This window comes from Eleutherodactylus coqui, chromosome 2, assembly GCF_035609145.1.
Source record: "Eleutherodactylus coqui strain aEleCoq1 chromosome 2, aEleCoq1.hap1, whole genome shotgun sequence".
Taxonomy (NCBI): domain Eukaryota; kingdom Metazoa; phylum Chordata; class Amphibia; order Anura; family Eleutherodactylidae; genus Eleutherodactylus; species Eleutherodactylus coqui.
The window spans coordinates 120,924,634-120,940,872 of NC_089838.1; the positions used below are offsets into that span (position 1 = coordinate 120,924,634).

Consider the following 16,239-nt stretch of genomic DNA (forward strand, 5'->3'; position numbering starts at 1 on the left):
TTAGGATGAGGACCTCCAAAGTAGTATTTTCTGAAATACTACCTGTACCACGTGCCACACCAGAAAGGCAGAAGGAGATTAGGGAGGTAAATAAGTGACTCACGAGTTGGTGTAGGAAGAAGGAGTTTGGATTCCTGCTGAACTAAGCTGACTTTACTGTTGGCTACAGGTTCTACTGTAGAGACGGGCTGCGCCTCAATGGGGAGAGTGCAGCTGTGCTAGAGGGGAAGATTTCTAGAAGTCTTACTTCTATTGTGGGTAAAATGTTTGAAGGGTTTCTAAGAGATGCTATCCTAGAGGACTTCAAGGCAAATAGTATAACTCCGTATCAGCATGCGTTTATCAGGCGTTGTCCCTGTCAAAAAAATCTGATCAGCTTCAATGAGGAGGTAAGTGTTTTTCAAAGCGTTTGATACTGTGGCAAATAAAAGGTTGGTATATAAAATGAGACTGCTTGGTCTGGGTGAGAATGTGTGTAACTGGTCAGTGATAGAAAGCACAGGGTGGTACTTAACGGTACATACTCCGATTGGATCACCATTACTACTGGGGTACCACAGGGGCATTACTGGGCCCTATTCCTTTTAATATATTTATTAATGACCTGGTAGAAGGATTGCACAGTAAAATATCAATATTTAAAGAGGATACAAAATTATGGAAAGTAATTAACACAAGAGAAGATAGAATGTGGTTGCAAATGGATCTGAATAAATTGGGGGATTGGGCGTAAAAGAGGCAAATGAGGTTTAAGGCCGCATGCACACGGCATAGCGGCGTCTGTACGTACATGATTTGCTCGCCGTCAGCCAGTACATTAAAAAATCATACAAAACATACTCACATTTATGGGAAAGCACGTATCACTTTCAATTCCATGGGTGACGCCATCTTTGTGGGTGGAGTTACCAGGATCAGCCCACTGTATCCTGATAGGGGGAGGGGCTAATGGCGTGGGGCAGCCGGCCCAACATTCTTACATCAGTATTTTTATCATGGGGAGTGAAAGCCTTTGGGGCGCTGTATTTTAGGGGGGGGAGATGGTTTTGAATCGTTATGCTGAGGAGAAGACGCCATTCATCACGGTATACCACCCACCCTCCTACCTCCCTTCTCCTCAGCATAACGATTCAAAACCATCTCCCCCCCCCTAAAATACAGCGCCCAAAAGGCTTTCACTCACCATGATAAAAATACTGATGTAAGAATGTTGGGCCGGCTGCCCCACGCCGTTAGCCCCTCCCCCTATCAGGATACAGTGGGCTGATCCTGGTAACTCCGCCCACAAAGATGGTGTCACCCATGGAATTGAAAGTGATGTCACCATTACACGATAAATGGGAAACCACTGGGCAAAACTGACATGGAAAAGGATTTGGGGATCCTAGTTAATTGTAAACTTAACTGGAGCAACCAGTGTCAGCCAGCTGCTGCCAAGGCAAAATGGGATGATAGGGTGAATCAAAAAGAGATATAGGGGCACATGATAAGAATATTGTTCTTCCTCTTTACAAGTCACTGGTCAGACCACACATGGAATATTATGTACAGTTTCGGGCATTGGTACTCAAAAAGGATATATCAAAGCTTCAATGGTTTCCAAGGCGGGCAACTAAAGTAATAAATGGAATGGGCGGACTACAATACCCAGAGAGGGTATCAAAATTGGGATTATTTAGTTTAGAAAAAAGATGGCTGAGGGATGACCTAATAACTATGTGTAAATATATCAGGGGACAATACAAAGATCGCTGCCATCATCTATTTATACCAAGGACTGTGACTGTAAGGATGGGCATCTCCTACGTCTAGAGGAAAGAAGGTTTCTACACCAACATAGAAGGGGGTTCTTTACTGTAAGAGCAGTGAGACTATAGAACTCTCTGTCTGAAGACGTGGTGATGACAAATTCAATAAAAAAAGTTTAAGAGGGGCCTGGACTCCTTTCTTGAGCATTACAATATTACATGTTATAGTCACTAATTACTTCAGAAGGCTTGTTGATCCAAGGAAGGTTTCCAATTGCCAGACTTGGAGTCAGGAAGGAATTTTTTCCCTTAAATGAGGGAAAATGACTTCTACATCATTGAGTGTTTCTATTTCCTTCCTCTGGATCAACATTCGGGGGGAGTAACAGGCTGACCTAGACGGACATATGTCTTTGGCCTAACATACTATGTTACTATGTTAGATGCACAGAGAGATTCAGAAAAGAAGGTGGGCTATTTCACTCTTAAATGTTTCACTCCTAAATTTTTCATTTTCATGAGGGGCAGTAGGAGAAAAAGGACCCCATAATTTGCCACCCAATATTTCTCAATTTAGAATGTGTGGACATAAACTGCTGTGGTCCAACTGAGGTGGCTAGCAAATATTGACGTGGGTTTAAGGCCCCCTGTCCACGGGCGTTGCGGTATCCTGCGGCAAATCTCAGCCACGGGAGCTGCCGCCCGGGAGCAGGAGCCTGCAGACGGTTCTCCACAGGTCAGCCTATCTGTCACATAGGCTGACCGCGGAGAAGCGGGGCAATTCATAGCATGCTGCAAATTTCCGTCCACGAGCAGAGAATCGCAATGATTCTCCACTCGTGGACACGGGGCTGGCGCTTTCCATAGCAACGCTATGGAAAGCTTCAGCGGGCGTGATTTGCCGGCAAATTTAACGCCGGCGAAATCACTGCCGTGGACAGGGGGCCTTAGGCAATACATTTCTAGTCATATAAACTTGTGCGGGCCAACCGCTGTGTCAAATATGCATGTTGGGAATAAGTAAAAGGATGTACAGTATGAACATAGCCTAATAGTAAACACAAGCAGGAAAATAGAAACTTCATGAATCCTCGAGTTCAGGATCCATTATCTTCCCACCACTAAATATAGATCCATCATAGATCCTTTAAGAATGGAAGTCTTGAAGCTAGTGTGAGCAGTCATGTGTTTCACTGTGCAATACTCTGCATATTCACAACTATGTTTTAGGTATTCAAAATATCTTCTAATTCCTCATTAGAGAGATAATCTTGATATATCTATCTATCAACGCAATTACAATTCCTCTGCAGGTCTTTGCACTTTGCTACTTGGTGTTAATTGTGAATGTACGTGGCAAACACACATATATATGTATTCATATATATATACACACATATATATATATATATATATATATATATACTATAATTATATTCATGCGCAAGCTCAAGCTACAGATGAAAGCACAAGCTTACGCTATATTTGCCAGCGTTAACTACATCTACCAAGACAATGCATACATATAATGTAACTAGGTTGTTCACAGCTCTCAGTTACTTCCCCCCTCAAGTGATTTCTGCAGACAGGAAAGCTAAGAATTCTCGCACACTGAGTGACCTTTGCAATAGCATTAAGATCTCCCAGAATAATAAAAGAACAGTGGGTTTCGGAGAAGTTAAGCTCTATATGAGATTTTCCGGAAAAAAAAATGCTCCTTACTCCCAACTCTAACAGTCAAGTTTTATTCTGCACTAAGGTCACGTCAGACTTCTTGTTTTCTTTTGAACATTAGCCTGCAGAATCCTGGCTTGTATGGAAGAGAATATGTAGATAGATGTGTGCTATATCGGGCATGGTAGAAATAGATGTGTTTCTATATATAGTAATGAATGCACAGATAGACGATGCAAGCAGAGCAGTAATTACTACACTATATTACAAAACAATGAAAGCTGTAGCATCCTAGCAGGAGGCACAGGGGAAATGATTCTGTTAAGGCTGGACAGACTGCTTGGTTTTCAGGCTTATCTCTTCTATCATGAACCTTTTATCAACTAATTTATGACACAAGGTTGTTGAGGTCCTAAATTAGCTGATAGAACATTCAGGAAAAGACAGAGCAGAGGAGAACTTTGGGTCTTTTTATGGGAGGAGTGCTTTCACCCAGGAGTGATAATTGCTCAGGGAATGGAGGTGGAACGTGTCAGAGACTTCTTCCAGCCAACCGCCTCCTGGGTCAGACAGCCACCGCGAATTCCACAGCAATGTCCGTCCATAGACATGCTGCGGTAAACAATTCTCTCCTGCCTACGAGCGGAAATCAAGAGTGATTTTCTGCTCGTGGGGGAGAATCACAGCATGTTCTATTCTGTACGGAAAATCACGCGGACAGCTTCCATTGCAGTCAATGGAAGCCGTCCGTCCCGCGATATTCCACGCAGTGGGCACTGCAGAAGTACCGCGAGAATTTGTATCACAGCCCAATGCTGGCGTGTCATGCGCTGCACTGTGCAAGTGTGACTCGCTGGGCGAGACACTCGTGGCGGATCCCAAGAGGTGATATAGGGTCTCTGGGGGGTTCTGGGTCTGATTGTGCTGTGATATTTCGTAGGCAGATTCCAACCCGGCCGTGGGCATGAGGCCTCTTTTTGGCTACTTTCTATAGATCTCTTTTCAGCCACCTTCAGCTGCTAGAAGAAGCAGAAAAGACTTCTATGGGGCCCTTTGGTGTGCGCATGCAGACAAAATAGAGCATGTTCTATTTTTTTGCACGCACGAGAAAAGGAAAAGTGAATGAAGTCATTGAATGCCATCACGCTTGCCAGTATATGGGTGGATTTTACTCTTCAAATGAGGACAACATCCGTGTTGCATGCAGATTTTGATGCGGAATAGCAGCAAAATTGCAGCAGATTTTCAGCAGTAGAAAATCTGCTACGTATGGTTGTAGCCTTAGGGTGGTTTCACGCGGCGAGAAAATCGCAGTTTAGGAAAACACATACAGTACATACCATATGCTGACTAATATCTTGCAATCTTGACTTTGGCCTCTAGGCCTGATAATAGGCCAACACTTCTTGTTCTATACAGAAACCTTTTGGGCCATAGACACAATGAACAGAAAGGGACTCATTTACATTTATGAGAGACCGTTTTAGGGTGCTTTTACACGAGACGATCTGTTGGGGGAATTACAGAGAGCAGGCAGTCATTCATAAATGAACAACTGCCTGTTTACACGGAACGATTCGTTGTTTAGATTTCAACATGCAGAAACTGAACAACGTACAAGGAGTGAACAACTTCATGTTCCTTGTTCATTCTGTGCATGCACTTACACCGAATTCTAATCGCTAGATCATGGGAAGCCAAACGATAATCATTCAGTGTAAAAGCACCTTAAAATATGCACTGTAACTCGTGCAGGGAGGGGGAGGAGGTGAGCAGTGACCATCATCAATTGTGACTGGTGAATTCTTTATTATTTATATATGGGTATTAGCTTTCATTGTATCCATGCCTGTGATGATAATGAGATGACTGCTTCAGAACATTTACTGCTTAATGTGAAAACTGCAATATAATAGGATTTTTTTTAACATAGATAATTGCTTGAAAAAATAAAGAAAAATCATTTTTAAAAAATGACATAAAAACTATTTAAATATGTCATTTTCTAATGATAGATTCCCTATGCAAGGCTTTATTACAGGGAACCTGTCAGCGCCTATGAGCACCATACACTAAGTTATGTTGCTTGTAGACCAGGTTCCGAGGAGTCCAGTGATGTTGTTTTAATACTCAGCCAGCATCTCATTCCCGCGCTGCCAACAGCGGAAGCCAAATCCAGCAGACTTATCTCAACAGCTGTGCATGCACACTCCCATAGAGAACAAAGATGGTGCAGCACACACTCTTCTCTATGGGAGTGTGCGCACACAGCAGCAGAGGTAAGTCCGCTGGCTCCAAGGTGACAGGTGAGTATAAAAAGTACATTCCAGGTCCAATAGCACCAGAACTTAGTTTATGGCGCCAATAGCTGGTGACAAGTTCTCTTTAATGCAAACAACTTGTTTCTATATTGTCCTCAATAGTAATCATCAAACACTATGATTTTTCCAATTTCCAATTAGCAGATGTATTTTTTTTTCTCCTTAGGTCTTTAAGAAGCTTTTATTTGGATTATGTTTTTTCCATGCACTCATTCAAGAAAGGCGCACATATGGATCTCTTGGTTGGAACATACCCTATGAATTCAATGACTCAGACTTAAAAATCAGTGCCAAGCAGCTCCAGGTAATGTGTGCCAGTCCCTGCTACAGACTATAAAATTAGGCATTGCATTGTTTGTAATGTTGGCTACAAATAAAAAAAGTGTCCTGATCAACCGATCCCTCTATGTACTTTGTGCTGCGCTATATACTGTGAGCATCCGTGTAGGTGTCACAGTGGTCCTGCAGCCGACATACAGAAACGCAGTAGGGTGATACAGAAGCATCAAGATGAGGGGGGGCTTTATGAGTGGTTATTTCTATATGGCAGACATCAGGCAGGGAGGTTTATTAACCCCTCGGGGCCTGGAGATGCTGAAGTCTTGGAACGGGGAAGATTTTCCTACAGTTGCCAGGCAGTCATCAAGATGGGCAGGGAAGGGTAACTTGTAGTTTTTCTTGAGCTATTTTGAAATTCCTGGAAGCACAAGAAAAGGATTTCACATCAAGTAGATAGAAAAGGAGTAAAGTAAGTCGTTGGGAATCGCTAGGAGTACCTCAAAAGGTGTGATATAAATACTGCTGCTACATTCTGGTAACTCCGTGCTTGACAGCTATGTGAAGACAAAGATTCTTACAAAGGAGAAGCCCCGACGATCATTCAACACGATTTGAAAACGGAACTATTCACTTAGAATACAGAAAAAATCAAATGGGAAAACTGCAGAAAACGGCTCCTCCACATGGACATATGCGCAATTGCATGCGACTCAGCGCCGTGAACAAGTCTTTTTTTTGGGGGGTTGGTGTACTCCACTGTTCTTTTTGTGTCCACAGAGCATGGTTTACTGCGCACAGTGCACAATCACACCCCTAGGACCAGGCTCACACGGTCGTAAGCGTAAAACCGACCTTGTGTATGGCCGCAAAATTATACTGTGCATGACTGCGTACTCACCTGTTTTGGTTTGTACTTTAGATTTCCCACACCGTCGCTTAGCGATGACATGCATACCTGCAGGCCATGTGCCATTCTCTTGAGTATCGCATGTATATATGTAACAATAGAGAACAATTGGTTCTATCTCACGTATACATGGCAAACTAGAACATGCTGCGCACTATTTTGCACCTGCGGATTACGCAATTCTTACACGCAATTGAGTAAGGCAATGTAGTTGACTGCCTGCGAGCTACCGCGTATCTCACAAGGGTTCAGAGCTTGGGGAATACGCCATTCCAATACAGTCATGTGAGCCTGGCCTAATAAGTTCTAGGGGAAAATAGTGCTAGATTTTTTTCCACGTGTGATCATGGGAATGCGCTGTGTTTCGCGCATACCCATGGCAGCAGATGTGCATGTGCGGACCTCCCATAGGCTTCTATGGGGCTCTTTGATATGCACAAGATAGGGCAGGTCCTCTTTTTTTGCACCAGCATAATCACATATATGTGCGTACAGGTGCCAGCTGTGAGAGTAAGCCCACACGTACCAGAAATGCTGTGGATTTTACCTGCGGATTTGCGCAGATAAAATCCACAGTGCATTATAATAGTAGGTACATGGATGACACTTTATAAATCTCACCAACATGCTGCGCAATTTTTCAACATGGAAATTGACCTGGATTTTAAAGTCCGCACCACGTCAATTTGTCTTTCATCACAGATTTCACCCCTTTCAATGTATCAGGAGGGGAACTGGTAGTGAAGCTACCCTATATATTTATGTTGGGGGGGTCAGAGTTGGCTAGGGGCCCATCTAAAAGTTTCCTATGTGGACCAGTCTTTTCTAGTTATATGCACTCAGAGGCCTTTGTTGCTTAGATTCTAGCAAAGACTGAGTCTTCCACTTCTGCAATGAAAGAGGTTGCTGAGCATAGTACTGTACTTTGTGAGCACGCAGGGCCAGTTTATACATGCGACACATCCCTTTCATGGTTTAAAAGGCTATTTAGCCTAATGAGGTCCAGATGCCCTCTTTTTTTCATGGAATTGCGCATTTGCATGCATTTTGAGTGTGCATTTGTGCACTTCCTATAGACTTCTATAGGTGCCTTTGATGTACAATCAATGGTTTTGTTTCATCCAGTAATGCATACATAATGCATAAAGGGACAAAATCACACCCATCTGTTTAAGCCCTAAATTGTTGAAAAAAGTATTCAGATGAAGCCTCAAACACAAACCGTGATATCAATTAGTTAAAGGGGTTGTCCCGCGCCGAAACGGGTTTTTTTTTTTTTTAACCCCCCCCCCCCCCCCCCCGTTCGGCGCGAGACAACCCCGATGCAGGGGTTAAAAAAAACAAACGGAGAGTGCTTACCTGAATCCCGGCGGTCCGGCGTCTTCATACTTACCTGCTGAAGATGGCCGCCGGGGTCTGCTCCCTCCGTGGACCGCAGCTCTTCTGTGCAGTCCATTGCCGATTCCAGCCTCCTGATTGGCTGGAATCGGCACGTGACGGGGCGGAGCTACACGGAGCCGGCATTCTGCACGAGCGGCTCCATTGAAGAGAGCAGAAGACCCGGACTGCGCAAGCGCGGCTAATTTGGCCATCGGAGGGCGAAAATTAGTCGGCTCCATGGGAACGAGGACGCTAGCAACGGAGCAGGTAAGTAAAAAACTTTTTATAACTTCTGTATGGCTCATAATTAATGCACAATGTACATTACAAAGTGCATTAATATGGCCATACAGAAGTGTATAGACCCACTTGCTGCCGCGGGACAACCCCTTTAAACTGAGAACAAAGTTTGGTCTCTGCTTCACCAAGTTTCTATTAGTTTCCATTATTTTTGCAGGATGGAATAGTGTAGTCAACCACTCTATTCTGTCATCCAAATAACAAAAGTAAACAGAGGTCTGGTGAAATGGAGGGCAAATGGTGCGACTTTGGTCCGTATGAATTAAAGCCAATGGTTCCATTCAGGATTCTGAATACGATTTTTGGCAATTCAGATGGAACCCCGAGATGAAAAGGCTGAGTATACATACCAGCACAGTGTAAACCCAGATGTATACCCAACATGTTTGCGCTATGCACTAGGTTGATTTGCATGCATGTCTGTGCAATGTACTGTACGTTTTTGTGCATGCAGGGCCTGTTCATAGGCATGCACAAAAGGCTATTTAGCCTAATGAGTTCCCAATGCGCTCTTTTGCCTGCGTTTTTGTGCTGTATTTCAAACATTCCCTTGCATATTGCAGGCACATTTGCACACCCTCCTGTGGGGACTTTTGTGGGGCTCAGGGGTGCACAAATGTGCACAAAATAGAGCATGTTCAAGAAATGTGCATGCAAAAAAAAAAGGAAACGTGAACAAACCCATTGAAATCAATAGGTTCTATTCTCTGCGTATTGGGCACGCAATTTTTGTGTGCGCAAATATGTCCATTTGAAGTAGCCCTTAAAGTAAATAGGATTAAAGCAAAACCTGTTCACATGTAGAGGAAAAAATTGCTGTGGATACTCAGCTGTAGCTGTACTGTAACTCTAACCTGCAGTTTTGCTGTAAATCTACTGCGAAAATTCGACAACAAATCTGCAACATTTCCGCAATGTGTAAACACACCACAAGAGATCATCACAAAGGCGGATATGCCTCATAAAATTGATCTATCTATCCATCCATCCATTTATGCATCCAACTATCAACACTTTTAATAAATGATGTATAAATGGAAAAATCTGCAGTCAAACACTGCCACCCAGTGGTGAAGAGAGCAGCTGCACTAAGTAAGAAAATTGCAACACAAGAATCATATGTGTATATATATATATATACACACATACACACACATATACACACATACATGCACAAACATGTACAGCTATCTATACAAGCGTAATATCAGGACAGCAGGCTACAGCCACCCTGGGTTCTAATTGACATACATCAGATGCTGCTTCTTTCAATAGTAACAAATGATTAAGTGTTATAATTTCCCTACAATCGAAAGTAACTAACAGTTCACATAAACAGGCATCATTTAATTAAAATAACTAGTAGACAATAGGATCAATGGCCTGTATATGTACTGACTCAATCTTAAAGCAATGCTGCTGTCACTAAGGTGCAATAACCCGTAAAGTGCTAATTATACAAGATCTTAAGCAGAGTAAATAGATGATTTTAATGAACATTTTGAACAAAGGACAAATAATACTATTATGCAGTTATTTCCAATCAGATTTAGAGTGAAGTGCTACCTTGGAGACATTATGAAGAATACATTACATAATTGCATAAACGGTGATTCCTTAACGTAACATTGGATCAGAATCACTTCAGTTTCCTTGGAACTGTGTCAAGAAAATACAGATAAACAGCACGTAATCCGTCACTGGACGGCTACAGGCTGTTATAAAACAGTTTGCGTCTGTTAATGGACTTAACTACCATGGCCTTATGGAGGAATTGGAAAAACAAAAGTTTTGCTAGTCGCTTTCTATTGCTGCAGTTCCCTACTTTACAGTATTCTTTAACCCTCTTAGTAGAACACCCGGAAAATCTCCGGGGCTTGCTGCACTGACCATGCAGTTAAACCCCGGAAGATTTCCGTGGACAGCTCCGGTGCTGAAATTCGCAGAGCACTGAGCTGTCATCTGAAATCTTTCTGGGTTTTTATTGCATTGCACGCTCATTTAAAAACCTTCCCTGTGAGGCATGACATGGTAATAATAATAAACCTGCCACTGAGGGGGTTAAAGGGGTATTCCAGAGACTGAGTAAAAGTTTCAAAAATGTCCCTAACATTTCCACTCATTGCAATTATTCCAAACATTCATCTAAATCATCAAACTGAACTCCAGTATCTTTTTTGCTGACCTCCACTTTATGAAGCATATAACTTTCACTTCAAATCACAAGCATACCCCTTTAAGTCAGGCTTACAACGTTTTAATGTAGATCCTGATATTTTTTAGCTAAAATAATATTAGATAAATAGTGAATAGAGATGAGCGAACGTGCTCGTTTAGGGCTATTTCGCAATCCAGCATCGCTATTTTCGAGTACCTGGCTACTCGGGTGAAAAGATTTGGGGGGCGCCGGGGGGCGGCGTGGTGGAGCTGGGGGGGGGGGGGGGTAGTAGTGGGGAACAGGGGGGAACTCTCTCTCCCCCCCACTTGCCTCTGCAACCCCCCGCTCACCCCCGGCGCCCCCGAATCTTTTCACCCGAGTAGCCAGGTACTCGAAAATAGCGATGCTTGATTGCGAAATCACCCTTAACGAGTACATTCGCTCATCTCTAATAGTGAACTATAAGCAGTGTCCATATTTGTCTTTCTAAATATTTATCACAAACATTGACTTAAAATTGTGTTAAATTTGCCTTAAAGTGAATTTCGACTTTGGAATATTATTTAGCTTTGTTTTCGCTATATATCTTATGAGACATCAGATGACTGGCGCACCAAGTACAATGTTTTGTCACATGGCCATAGTGTTAAATGTGGTTGCAATGTCATAGTCTGGAGAGCGTATTGCTGGTATAGTTTAGGACCATTGGTCATAATACCATAATCCATGACTGGTGAACACTACATCTGCATCTATATCTTCACGAAGTCTTCCCCAAACACAGTGCCATCTTTAAAAAGGTCAACACTCCTTGAATCAAGCGTATATCACTAGGAAGTGTTTGGAAGAACATGACAATGAATTCTTCACACTTCCTTTGCCACCAGATTCACCGGACTATAACTCCATTGAACATGTTTGAGATATTCTGGAAAGGGGTGAGAGTTTTGCTCCCACTTATCCGCAAAATGTGCACCAACTGGTGTATCTACTGCAGTTGCATGGGTTGAGTTGAGTATGGAGGATATTCGGTACCTTGTGGAATCTGTTCCCTGATGTCTGAAAGCCATGATTGCCCAAAAAGGTGGAACAGCCTGCTATTGAGTAGGTGTTCATAATGTCGTGATCACTTAGGGATCGTTTACACTGACCACAAATTGTAGCATAACTTTTAAAATGTAATAGCCCATAAAGTTCAACCATTTGCATATTTTCCATTGTATGACAGAGTATGATTTATAAAACATCTCCATATTGGTCCAAATAAACCACAGCAACTAAAATCATAGGAATATGCAGATGGTAAATGTGTGCTGCCCTTATTAAACAATTTCTAATACAGTATCTTCAGTTAGGAGAATGTATGTCATATTATGCTATATTTCAGATTAAGTATTTAAGATGAATTTATATCTTACATCTTTTAGAGGTTCCTCAATGATTACAACACAACCCCTTTTGATGCCATCATTTATCTAACTGGGGAATGCAACTATGGAGGAAGAGTAACAGATGAACACGACAGACGTCTTCTTCTAAGCTTGCTAAACATATTTCTTTGTGAAGCTGTAATTACTGAAGACCATTATACCTTTTCTCCCAGTGGAAAATACTTTGCTCCAAAGAGCAGTACCCATGACAGCTATATGGAATACATAAAAAGCCTACCCCTCAATGCTGATCCAGAGGTATGGGGTCTAACAATGAACCTTAATAGATGTCAAGTGACATTGCCATTTATTTGTTATAGTAATAAGCTTACTGTTATTAATCAATATTGACCCATACCTACACATTCTATATACACCCATTCATGATTCAGCACCCATTTAATAATGTTAAATTCTCATTAGTATTACCATAGAATGGTAGAGTCTAATATCTAATCTGCTTCTCCTTTCAGTTTCATCCCATTGCTTCTAGTCTTTCCTTGTACAAATGAGAATAGGGATGATCCCTCTGCACTGTGACAGCCCCTCAGATATTTTTAGACAGCTATTAAGTCTCCTCTCCGCCTTCTTTTTTGCAAGCTAAACATTCCCTGATCCTTGAACCGTTCCTCATAGGACATGATTTGCAGACCACTCACCATCTTGGTAACTCCTCTCCAAACTTATCCCAGTTTGTCAATGTCTTTTATAAATTGGGGTGCCCAGAACTGGATACAGTATTCCAGATGAGTATTATCATACAGGGTAGACCACGGAAAAGTAGCCCGGCACCACATTCTTATGAAAGCTGTCTGAAAGAAAATTTGTCCTTGTTGCACATAACAACCAATCACAGCACAGCTTTCATTTCTTAAACTGCTGAGGTGAAATGAAAGCGGTGCTGTGATTAGCTGCTATGGGCAACAACATTTTTTATTTAGACATAAACTTTTATAAGAGTGTGTTGCCAGGCTAATTTTCCATGACCCACCCTGTATTTTTGTAATGTTGCAAGCTACATTCTGAAATAAATATATCTTTTTATCTCACACAGCTCATATACGTGGCTACTGATAGGCTGTTTTCAGATGTGTATACATCATACAAATGCATTTTAGGGTCTGTATTACAGTCAAAAGAGCCAGACTTCATGCTTTTCTACTGAACCAAACTTAGCTCACTTTGGAAACTCCAAAAGTTTCCTATATGACCTAACAGTAGTCAAATAAACGCAATTTCAAAATGTGACTCATCAGTATTCTTCTAACCATAATATATGCAGTAAATCAAATAATTAGTCATTTTTGCTTTTACTTTATCCAAATCCCCTTAAGGTGGCCATACAAACTAGTGTGAAGTTGATCAAAATAGACAATCTCAACCAAAACGATCGCCCATCTGGTAAAGGTTAACAACAAATGTATGTTTCAGTGGGCCAATGACTATCATTATATGGAAAGAAGTTGGCCATGTTTATCATTTTCATCTGATAGTTGCTAATACTTCACTGTATATGGGACAGTTGGCCATTATATGGATGTTCATTCCATCAAGACTATTTACACAGTGAAAGAACAATATTCATCCAATGAAAAATGATTTGTCCTCTGCTCAGTGTGGTTGAAAATATATGGCCAGTTTGAACAAAAGTAATGTCCACAATAGTCCACAAACTTCAATGAACTGAAACAACACTAAGTAAAAGTAGGCCAAAATTTCACCAGAATGATGAGAGAGATAAAGTCACACAGAAAACAATTACTTCAAGTTATTGTGACTAAAGGAGGTTTTACAAACTACTGATTTATGGGCTGAATTTAATTTTTTCACACACTGCTTCTGCATTTTGGCCTAGTTTTTGTTACATAAATAAATACACGGTGTAATTTGTCATGTGTTACTGTTCATTTGAGGTTGCATTTTACCTAATTTTGAGACTTTCTAAGGACCAGATGTTTTTATTATATCCCAATACATAAAACCATAGAATAAAGACGGTGTACTTAGTTTTCCTAATGAATGTATAAATATTCTAAGCACAACTATAAACTAAAAGGTTTTGAGCTGCTTTTTTAGTTTTCTCTTGTTTCTTATTGACATGTTAACACAAGGGTGTGTATTGTTTTTTTTTATATATATGTGGCTAATAGTAGCCTTTTACTAATTTGGGAATACTCAGCAAAAACCTGATCTTGAATGCCTCTATTGAATCAATGTCTCAGTAAACGGTTGCTTTATGTAGGTATTTGGACTCCACGTGAATGGAAATATCACCAGGGAACAGAAGGAGACTATAGAATTATTTGATGGAATTCTTACAACTTTACCAAAACAGGTAACAGATATATTGCAGTTTCTATTTAATAACATAATTAAAGGTTGTACCAAAGACCCTTATCATTCTATTGGCATGTAGCCAGTGCGTGCAAGAATAACAAGGGTGGTTTCACAGCGTCGTTGGAACCTCTGGTCGTTGCAAGAATATTAAGGGTGGCTTCACATCAGCGTTGGAACCTCTGGTCGGAGGTTCCACTGCAGATCCGGCACAAAATACCGGGAAAAAATAGCTTTTACTTCCAGCTAAAAGCTGGGTAGCTGAGCAACAGACCTCATTATATTCAATATCCTAACATGGAGTCACAAGGATCCCCTTTCCTGCTCCCGGAACGCATCAGTAAAGCGGAACCCGCAATGCAGTTCTAAAACCGCCCTAATTGATAGTAACATTATATGTTTTATAACAAAACAGTTACAGGGGAAAACAGTTCTACTGTCATGACATTAGTCACTGACAAAACTGATATGGGTCTGCTAAGACCCAGCAGCTCTGCTATGCTGGTGGGACATCAGGATCTTTAACCCTTTCCAATCCACTGTCTCATGTCTTCAGACATTCTGATTGAAAGCTGTACAGCTCTGATGTCGGAAGACGTCCGGCAGGGTATTCTTACTGTATATTACTGGCCGCTCTGTTGTCGGGGGCCTCTCCAGCATGTCCCTTACCGCAGTACTGGCTCTAGCCAGCAGATGGCGCCATTGTAAAATGTCAGAAAGAGAAAACCCTCTAGGAAACCCTGAATTTAAAATTGGATTGCAATGGGTTAAAGGGGCAAAATCAAAAGACGTTGCTGCATACTCGGGACCTCTGCTGCACGCCGTCAACAGACGGTAAGCAGTTGATATGTATTTAACCATAAATTTTAGATTTTGCAATGAGGATTTGTAGCAAGCTCTGAAAACTGCACAGGTGTTATTCTGCATGGTGTGATTGAGATTTTGAACATCCCATTCATTTGTATGCCCTATGTGAACAGTGCATAATTATATGCAAAGTTTGTTAGTCGATTAGTACAACAGCTATATAACCTTCTTGAAGTAGACCTGTTAGCACATACTTCCAGTTTAGTTATATAATGTGCTGTATTTACAAAATGAATCTATATATACCTATTTTTCTATTAGAAGCAACTGTAAGTGCTCATGTTAAAGAACACAGAGTTTGTACAAGAGTGCACAGGGTTTGAATGGCTCAATAGTCTGGACCCATATAACCTCCATGCACTGCTGTACAGGCTTTGTCAGTCATTGAATATATGGAGATATTGTCTGCTATCTTGTTTATTGGAGTGAGTGGATATCCAATGGCTCTCCTACAGAGACTGTCACATGATCGGCAGTAGTGCTTTTTATCACATGTGACCAATCCCCCGTGATACACTCAATGCCAATGCTATTGGCTGCATTCTCTTTTCGAGACAGGCTATAGAAGCAATCTAGAGTCTAATAGAGTTCTGTCGAATCCAACCAAAAAATAAAACTTTGTATGACGTCAGAGGCATAAAACAGTACAGTATAGACCACTTGTATCTCTATGGAAGCCATAAAGAGTTAAGACTTGAGATCCACTGCAACTTTTGATTATTTCAACAGTATAGCAACAGTTGCGTGATGTTTGCTCAATTTTAATACATTAAATATTCAGTATTTGATCTTCGGCTTTTTAAAAAGAAATGTGCTGACTTTAATACACTATGATTTTCCT

At 41.3% G+C, this 16,239-nt stretch overlaps 1 protein-coding gene across 1 annotated transcript in view; it reads left to right on the forward strand.

Annotated features, from left to right (window-relative positions):
* Positions 1 to 16,239, forward strand: part of LOC136610023 (dynein axonemal heavy chain 3-like) — a 1,175,415-nt gene that overhangs the window by 1,132,124 nt on the left and 27,052 nt on the right. Inside the window, exons 76-78 of the mRNA XM_066589293.1 lie at positions 5,910 to 6,047; positions 12,195 to 12,455; positions 14,440 to 14,532. Coding sequence (XP_066445390.1) covers positions 5,910 to 6,047; positions 12,195 to 12,455; positions 14,440 to 14,532 — 492 coding nt within the window. The remainder of the gene's footprint in view (positions 1 to 5,909; positions 6,048 to 12,194; positions 12,456 to 14,439; positions 14,533 to 16,239) is intronic.